We start from the raw sequence: 9747 nt of genomic DNA, 5'->3' as shown, positions 1-9747 counted from the left end.
GCATAAGTGAGGTGTATACCTCTTTCATTAAGTAATAGAAATGTAATGTGTTTTTACATTGATTATGTGGACCTCTTGATCAACCAGAATATTTTGATCAACAGGTACACTCAGTCCCAGTTAATAAAACACTTACTGTAATTAGGAAATTGTGGTATTTATATTGATGATGGAGGTGGGGTAAGAAATAATAAGGGCTAGATTAGAATGGTGCTGGAAAAGCACAGCACCACTCTAATCTAGACTCTGGCTTCCAGCATCTGCAGTCATTGTTTTTACCCCATAAGAAATAATTATTATGTCCAAGAGTCTTCCCTTGTAAACTTGATGGCAAAGATAGTTTTAACATACCTTTATTTATTTACCTTCCAATTTTCATGGTACAGTATATGGTCAGTTTATCCCTGTCTTTGAAACTTGTGATGCTATGTTTGTCAAAATTTGGCATCTCTAATTTGAAGACTTAAGACTCATACCATTATGCATCCACATTTCAAGTAGTTATACTAAGTTATGCTTTTTGGGAAAGTGATGGGAAGCAATTTGGGGGACCATGGCTGAGTGGTATTATTACTAGACTATTAATCGAGAAATGAGACTGTGGTGCTGGAAAAGCACAGCAGGTCAGGGAGCAGGAGAATAGACGTTTCGGGCATAAGCCCTTCACGAAGAATTATTAATCCAGAAACTCAACTAGCCTGGAGACCTGGGTTTGAATCTAACCATGGCAGATTGTGAAATTTGAATACAATAAGAATTTGGAATTAAGAAGCTACTGATAACCATTAAACCATTGGCTGTTGTCAAAAAACCCATCTGATTCACTAATTTCCTTCAGAAATGGCCTACTCATTCAGTTCAAAGGCAACTAGGTACAGGCAATAACTGCTGGCCAGCCAGTGATGCTCACTTCCCCCTAATGAATTTTAAAAGACTCTGACAATATAGAGACCAGAAGATTGTGACCGGTGTTCAATACAAATCTTTTTCTGCAGCAAATAATCTTTACAGTAACTTCTCACTTGAGAATTAATTTTTTTTTAAAAAAACTTTAGTTTTCAATGGGGCTGCTTTCTGCACTTAGCTTTGAGTTTAGGTCAGTGTTGTTACACATCAGGTGTGACATAAAGTCGCATAACCAATTGGAGTCATTTTGTAGCAGCATCTTCCATTCACCAATTCTAAGTTTCAACATCAAACCACATTAACTGACCCTCCGACTCACTTCTCTGGCTTATGGTTTGCTTTGGTCACCTGGCAATTCAGAAATGCTCTCACAATCGTTGGTTGTTTATTTTGCTGCTATTCTCCTGAGCTATAACTCATAACAAAGCTTCAGGAGAAGGAAGCGGTAAGTGGGAGGGTCAGCCAGTAGGGAGGTGAGCAGGAAAGAAACTAAGTGTGAAATAAAACAAAAGAGTAAATGTGTTTTAGTATATTAATTATGTTGTAAATTTACAGGGCATAACATTTTAATTTTATTTCTAATGAGAAACATCTCACAGAACCTTAAATCTTTTACATTGGTTTCAGTGGAAAAAAATCCAATTTAGAGTCATAGAGTAATAGAGATGTACAGCATGGAAAGAGACCCTTCGGTTCAACCCGTCCATGCCGACCAGATATCCCAACCCAATCTAGTCCCACCTGCCAGCACCCAGCGCATATCCCTCCAAACCCTTCCTATTCATATACCCATCCAAATGCCTCTTAAATGTTGCAATTGTACCAGCCTTCACACATCCTCTGGCAGCTCATTCCATACACGTACCACCCTCTGCGTGAAAACGTTGCCCCTTAGGTCTCTTTAATATCTTTCCCCTCTCACGCTAAACCTATGCCCTCTAGTTTGGGACTCCCCGACCCCAGGGAATAGACTTTGACTATTTATCCTATCCATGCCCCTCATAATTTTGTAAACCTCCATAAGGTCACCCCTCAGCCTCCGACGCTCCAGGGAAAACAGCCCCAGCCTGTTCAGCCTCTCCCTGTAGCTCAGATCCTCCAACCCTGGCAACATCCTTGTAAATCCTTTCTGAACCCTTTCAAGTTTTACAACATCTTGCTGATAGGAAGGAGACCAGAATTGCACGTAATATTCCAACAGTGGCCTATTCAATGTCCTGTACAGCCGCAACATGACCTCCCAACTCCTGTACTCAATACTCTGGCCAATAAAAGAAAGCATACCAAACACCTTCTTCACTATCCTATCTACCTGTGACTCCACTTTCAAGGAGCTATGAACCTGCACACCAAGGTCTCTTTGTTCATCAACACTCCCTAGGACCTCACCATTAAGTGTATAAGTCCTGCTAAGATATGCTTTCCCAAAATGCAGCACCTCACATTTATCTGAATTAAACTCCCTCTGCCGCTTCTCAGCCCATTGGCCCATCTGGTCCAGATCTTGTTGTAATCTGAGGTAACCCTCTTCGCTGTCCACTATACCTCCAATTTTGATGTCATCTGCAAACTTACTAACTGTACCTCTTATGCTCACATCCAAATCATTTATGTAAATGACAAAAAGTAGAGGGCCCAGCACCGATCCTTGTGGCACTCCACTGGTCACAGGCCTCCAGTCTGAAAAACAATCCTCCACCACCACCCTCTGTCTTCTACCTTTGAACCAATTCTGTATCCAAATGGCTAGTTCTCCCTGTATTCCATGAGATCAAACCTTGCTAATCAGTCTCCCATGGGGAACCTTGTCGAACGCCTTACTGAAGTCCATTTAGATCACATCTACTGCTCTGCCCTCATCAATCTTCTTTGCTGCTTCTTCAAAAAACTCAAATCAACTTTGTGAGACATGATTTCCCACACACAAAGCCATGTTGACTATCCCGAATCAGTCCTTGCCTTTCCAAATACATGTACATCCTGTCCCTCAGGATTCCCTCCAACAACTTGCCCACCACCGAGATCAGGCTCACCGGTCTATAGTTCCCTGGCTTGTCTTTACCACCCTTCTTAAACAGTGGCACCACGTTTGCCAACCTCCAGTCTTCCGGCACCTCACCTGTGACTATAGATGATACAAATATCTCAGCAAGAGGCCCAGCAATCACTTCTCTAACTTCCCACAGAGTTCTTGGGTACACCTGATCAGGTCCTGGGGATTTATCCACTTTTAAACGTTTCAAGACATCCAGCACTTCCTCCTCTGTAAACTGGACATTTTGCAAGATGTCACCATCTATTTCCCTACAGTCCAAATCTTTCATATCCTTTTCCACAGTAACTACATTCATTTAGTATCTCCCCCATTTTTTGTGGCTCCTTGCTGATCTTTGAGGGGCCCTATTCTTTCCCTAGTTATCCTTTTGTCCTTAATATATTTGTAAAAACCCTTTGGATTCTCCTTAATTCTATTTGCCAAAGCTATTTCCTGTCCCCATTTTGCCCTCCTGATTTCCCTCTTAAGTATACTCCTACTTTCTTTATACTCTTCTAAGGATTCACTTGATCTATCCTGTCTATACCTGACATATGCTTCCTTATTTTTCTTAACCAAACCCTCAGTTTCTTTAGTCATCCTGCCTTCCATTTCACCCTGACAGGAATATACTTTCTCTGGATTCTTGTGATCTCATTTCTGAAGGCTTCCCATTTTCCAGCCGTCCCTTTACCTGCGAACATCTGCTTCCAATCAGCTTTTGAAAGTTTTTGCCTAATACCGTCAAAATTGGCCTTTCTCCAATTTAGAACTTCAACTTTTAGATCTGGTCTATCCTTTTCCGTCACTATTATAAAATGAATAGTATTATGGTCGCTGGTCCGAAAGTGCTCCCCCACTGACACCTCAGTCACCTGCCCTGCCTTATTTCCCCAAGAGTAGGTCAAGTTTTACACCTTCTCTAGTAGGTACATCCACATACTGAAATTTATTTAACATTTTCATGTAAGGTTGCACTTTTCAGGGCTACAGTTATAATTATTTAAACCTAGGCTTTTAGAGTACACCCTTATATCAAATTTCTCTTTATTTTACAATGTTAACTTATACTGCTAAAGTTATGCATAACTGTTATAGTTTTCTTTTCTGTGAACAGCAGTAGAGGTGAAAAGTATACATGTTGTCAGCACACATGACATTCTTTAGTTGTTTTGTTTAATTTATATAAGTACTCTTCTTATTGGTTGACCACTTGGTGCTCAGAAGTGATTTTTGTCAAACACAAGATAGAAGTGCATATTGTACATAAGTGGACAATATCAAAATGTGTTGCTTAAGAGTTAAGGTAAACAAAAAATGTAAAAAAAAAAATTTAAGTAATTTCATGAACTTACATTAATTTTGGTGGCACAGTGGCTTAGTGATTGGCACTGTTACCTCAATGCCAGGGACCCAGGTTAGAATCCAGCCTTGGGTGACTGTCTGTGTGGAATTTGCATATTCTTCCCTTGTCTGTGTTTTCTCTCCGGGTGCTCAGGTTTCTTCCCACAATCCAAAGATGTGCAGGTTAGGTGAATTGGCCATGCTAAATTGCTTATTGTGTTCAGGGATGTGTAGGTTAGGTGCATTAGTCAGGGGAAAATGTAGAGTAATGGGGAACGGGTTTGGCTGGGATACTCTTTAGGGCCTGTTTCCACACTGTAGGGATTTATAAAAAAAAATTTAATTGTTGGAGAGACATACCAATAGCATTCGTTTGCCTGGCCTTGAAGTGTAGACTCTGAGAAAGGAATGATTAAGAATCAAATGGTAACTCAGAAACCATAGCTTCTGAAGACACATAAACATGTGGGATTGCCTACTTATTTGATGTGGACTATAAAAAGCCAGCATTACATGATTACATTGTATAAAATTGCTGGTTTCAGTTAATGTCTCATGTTGGAAAACAGTTGATTTTCTTGGAATCAAAAGTTATTTATCCAAGAAATTCCTTAGTGGCAAGTTCGACTAGGACATAGGAGACAGTGAGGTCTGTAGATGCTGGAGATCAGAATTGTGTGTGTGTTGCTGGAAAAGCACAGGTCAGGCAGCATCCAAGAAGCAGGAAAATGGACATTTCAGGCCAGAGCCCTTCATCATGACCTGTCTGACCTAACCTAGTTGTAGGAACAAAAAAGCAGGGCTCAGCAATTCTGCTGCTCAAGCCTGCTCCCCGTTCTAGGTATTGACTGATAAACTCAACACCATTTTCCAGTGCTGTCTCTACATCTTTTCTTGATATTGGTATCTGGAAATCTATTGAGCTCTACCTTGAAATGTACTCAATGGTTAAGTTTCCACAGCCCTCTGATAGTCAGGATCCAATGATTCATTACCGTTTGAATGGACAATTTCCTCATTCAAGTCCAAAATGTCTCATCCCTTATTCTGAGACTGCATCGCAGAGCAAATTGGTTGTTATATAGTCTCTTCTACAACCCATAAATCGTTTACAGCCAATGAAATGCTTTTAAGTGTAAGGTAGGAAAGCCTAGGTCTAGTCAGTCATAATTTATGACAAAATAGATGATAACATCCAGCTCACATCATCTCTTCCCAACAGCTTTGTTTCTAAATTGTCACACATTTGTTACTTCTGAACTTAAAAACTCCAGCGTTCGCTTGGTAGTTTTCACTCATTCAATCCTCCATAAGCTTAAGGTAATCTAAAATTGTGCTGGCTGTTTCTCTATCATAAGCTGTTGTTTTCAGTCACCAAATAGCAAATAGGAATTGAAGATTTCACCCATGGCATCATACCCTAGGGAATTCTTTCCTTTTATTTTTTCAGGAGACACTGATGTCACTGTCAAGGCTAACACTTACTGCATATCCCTAATTTCTTTGGAACTGAATAGTTTTCCAGGCCAATTCAGGAGCAGTCAGGAATCAACCACATTGCTGTGGATTTCAAGTCATATTTCATAGAATCATTGAATCCCTATAGTGTGGAAACAGGCCATTCGGCCCAACAATTCCACACCAACTCATCCCCCTACCCTAACCCTGTAAACCTGCATTTCCCATGGCTAATCTGCGTAACCCATACATCCCTGGACACTATGGGCAAGTTAGCATGGCCAATACAATAACCTGTACATGTGGGAAGAAAACTGGAGGAAACCCACGCAGACATGAGGAAAATGTGCAAACTTCACAAAGACAGTTGCCAGAGGCTGGAATCGAACCTGGGTCCCTGGCGCTGAGAGGCAGCATTGCTAATTACTGAGCCACTGTGCAGACCAGGTAAGAATGTATATTTCTATCTTTAAAAGAATTTTATGTACTAGATGGGTTTTTACAACAACTGACTCTAGCTTCATGGTCACTATTACGGGGATTAATTTTCAATTCCAGTTTTAAGTGAATTAAAAGATTGATGCTAGATCTCTGAACTAAAACATAATCCTAGAAAAAAAACAGCATGCCAAGGGGATTTGTTTTTAAAGCACTCAGCTAGTATTTCAAGTTTATGACTTTATGGAGTGTAAAACATTAGCCTTACCTTTCTCTATGCACAAATGCTGTCAAATTTATTGTTATGTACATGTAATGAAATTAGTCTAACTTAGTGACTGAGCCTGCGAAGGGCAGTACAGTGGCTCGGTGGTTAACACTGCTGCCTCTCAGCGCCAGGGACCCAGGTTTGATTCCAGCCTGGAACGACTGTGCGTGTGGAGTTTGCACATTCCCCCAGTGTCTGCATGGGTTTCCTCCGGGTGCTCTGGTTTCCTCCCACAGTCCAAAGATGTGCAGGTCAGGTAAATTGCCCAGAGAGTGTTAGGTGCATTAGTCAGAGGGTGGGTTACTCTTCAGAGGGTTGGTGTGGACATAGTGGGCCGAAGGGCCTGTTTCCACACTGTAGGCAATCTAATCTAATCAAGATAGTATGTATGGTGAATTTCTACTGAATTAGAGTTTATCCTTTGGACACCATATAACTCTCAAAATACTTAGCAACGATGAATTAGTCATACAAAAATGAACAAAGAATAATTTTCATTTATATTAAAAGCTTTTATGACCTTAGGACATCCCCAAGTAATTTAGGCAGTTTTTGTAAGATACCAAAAATAGTAATGAGATAAGTGACCAGGTAATTTGTTGCCTCGATGTTGATTGAAGGGTAAATATTAGCCAAAGTGCAGGGAATTCCTTTAATCCTCGAATAGTGCCATATGAACATTTACATCCATTTTAGTACACAGACAGGAGCTCACTTTGTCATCTCAAAGAGGGAAATCTCTTGCCACTTTTTAAAATCACTTCATGTCTGTGTGTCTGGCTTTCATCTAGTGCAATCATATATGAAAAGGCATTATTAGATAGAAATTCAATACATCTTAAGTTATAAATTGTCTAAAATCACAAGATTTTCTCGCACTTCACTGTGAAAAGGAACTTGGGATAATAAAATGCTGTGTGTGTATATGTGCGCGGATTAATATTTTAGTAAAATTTGGAATCCAGTCTCAGATAACTTAACCCTCAAACTACAGTCAAAAGCAATATTACAGTAGGCATTTTTTACATGACAAATATTAAATGATTTATCAGACTATACAAATATTCACAATAATTTACCTAAATGTAATTTCCAGATAAATGTATTCAAAAGCTAAACACTAACTTGTCTAAATGCTTTCTATTGTAATTTTATTCATCATCCATTTACCTAGTCCAAAAAAAAGCAAACTTGTTCCTTGATGAAAGTAAACAAAAATCATTGCTTAAAAAATACTTAAAATACCTAAGCAATGTCTGCTGTAATTGACCCTTTTAAAAAATAAACAGTGGATTCCAATACTGGATGATGTTATGCTTCTGACTACAGTACTATTTATTCCTAACTGTTGATTCCTCTGTGGGTTTAATGCACAATGTGATATAGCAGCGAAACATACAGAACACAGTGTTTCACATATTCAGTACTGTACATTCAGCTATTTGCTAAAACAGATTGGAGGGAGAATTGCAAATTTTGTCTAGGTGGCCTCAGGTTACCAAAGTGGCAACAAAAAGATACAGGAGATAAATCAAGACTTCCCTCAACAATAATAAATTCTGAATATGACAATGTTGGATGAGACCAGGTCAAATATGGAAAATTAAACTGATAAACTTCCCTAATATTTCCAGCTATTTCACTCAAAAATTCTAAGTAAAATTGTTATAACATTTCACAGAAGCTACTCATTTATAAAATGATAAATATTTAATGTACACACACCAGTGGAAACAGCAAATGTTTACCCAGAAAGTTACAGTTTCTTCATCATCTGAATCCTTACCTCAGATCAGAAGATACACAGCTCAGCAAATTCCTAAACTCAATCACCAATCTCTCAAAACTAGATAATTTCAAATCAGGACAACATCTGAAGCAGTGAAGATGGCTTCATCTCACACAGGTTTGACAGGAAATCAGAAATTTTTCCCACTTTTGAGTGTTATCCAATCAGCATTGTTGGAAATATTGAAAAATAAGAAAATGATTTTGGTATATTTATAAAAGACGTACAGCCACATCTCAACGAGTCAGCTTTTCAAAGATGGGAACACAACAGCATGACTATAAAAGCTACAGACTGTTGCTTTTAAGGCTGTATTCAAACAGGTGACCCAATAAATTCTTATACAGTCAGCATTCTGTACCCTAAGGTTTAGTTTAACCATAACCATCATATAATGAGGCACTGTGCAACTGGAATGTATAACTGAAATAAATTCTTCAATAAATCACAGTAAATCTTTTGTATCTATGAAAGCACAGATTTGCCTCTGTGCCAAAAACAGGTATCAACAAAAAAATCAACATGCGCTGGCAAAAATCCAGATGTTAAATTACAGAAACTATTTTTTCATGTTCTTTAAGCAATAGCTTGTGCTTTTATTAAAATTGTGCCTCGGTTTATCAAAGTATTTTAAAATGCAGCATCATCATTTGCTCAGTTAAAAGCAATAGTGTAGTAGTCATTCCTCTGTATCCACGATTTTTACCCTATTTTTAAACAAATACACACTCTCGAATTTCATCATTTACAGGGATTCCCAGGAATGAAACCCTCACATATATGGAGGAATTACTATACTACATTATTAATTTTAACTGGGCAAATTATATTGCTGCATTTTAAAATACTGAATAAAGAGGCATAATTTTAATAAAAGCACAATCCATTGCTTAAAGAGCATGAAAAGTAGTTTCTGTAATTTAACATTAATCACAGTATTCCAAATGGTACACAGTTTTTGCCCCCCATTAAATGTAGGTGTTCGTCAGTAGTTCCATCAACTTCCATCAATTATCCCTTAATTCTTTTAATTTCAGTTTTCCCAAAAATCTTTACTATTCATCTTTTTACAAGACAACACCAATCACTAGATTGTATTTCTATGCAGGCGGTTTAAACTGGATTTAGGTTTTGTTCGTCATCTTGTACATGCCTTGCTGAAGGTCCATCATCTCCTGTATCTTGTTTGTCTTTCTCAGCTTCAATCCAGGTCTGAGGTGGGATCATTTTCTTTGGACCAAAAGGTGGAGCACCAATAAGCGCTTCAATATCATCATAATTTAGAACTTCCTTCTCCACGAGTGCATTTGCAAGCTAAAATTAGAAGTGAAAAGATTTAGAAGATTCAGTTTTGGATTTTACATTTCAAATCATGGTGTCTAGTTTCAAAAAGATTAAATGGCATGCTATAACTTGAGTGCAGTTTCTCTGGTAGAAATTTCAAAACAAATACAAAAACAACAGAAAAAAAATATTTGAGTTAGACAAGTTATCTTTGAAAGTTACAAC

The 9747-nt window shown here is 38.4% G+C and overlaps 1 protein-coding gene across 5 annotated transcripts in view; it reads right to left on the bottom strand.

Annotated features, from left to right (window-relative positions):
* Positions 1 to 1420: 1420 nt before the first annotated feature.
* The window catches only part of spg7 (SPG7 matrix AAA peptidase subunit, paraplegin), a 68820-nt gene continuing 60493 nt past the window's right edge, over positions 1421 to 9747 (bottom strand). For 2 of the 5 annotated variants that reach the window (XR_015759941.1, XM_087995809.1), the window contains 2 exons: positions 9392 to 9552; positions 1421 to 7236 (listed from right to left, as the gene is read on the bottom strand). Coding sequence is in view for 3 of the 5 variants with exons in the window: in XM_087995809.1 (XP_087851935.1) it covers positions 7233 to 7236; positions 9392 to 9552 (165 nt within the window). In the remaining 2 variants the exon portion in view is untranslated. Of the gene's footprint in view, positions 9553 to 9747 lie in introns of all 5 variants that reach the window. The other 3 variants (XM_087995808.1, XM_087995810.1, XR_015759942.1) reach the window with 2 other exon arrangements.

Source organism: Chiloscyllium plagiosum, unplaced genomic scaffold (assembly GCF_037043375.1).
Source record: "Chiloscyllium plagiosum isolate Xiang-an unplaced genomic scaffold, Cpla_swu_hap1 HiC_scaffold_17, whole genome shotgun sequence".
Taxonomy (NCBI): Eukaryota; Metazoa; Chordata; class Chondrichthyes; order Orectolobiformes; family Hemiscylliidae; genus Chiloscyllium; species Chiloscyllium plagiosum.
Note: the sequence above shows the minus strand (reverse complement) of the source record. Positions and strands in the feature narration are given on the sequence as shown.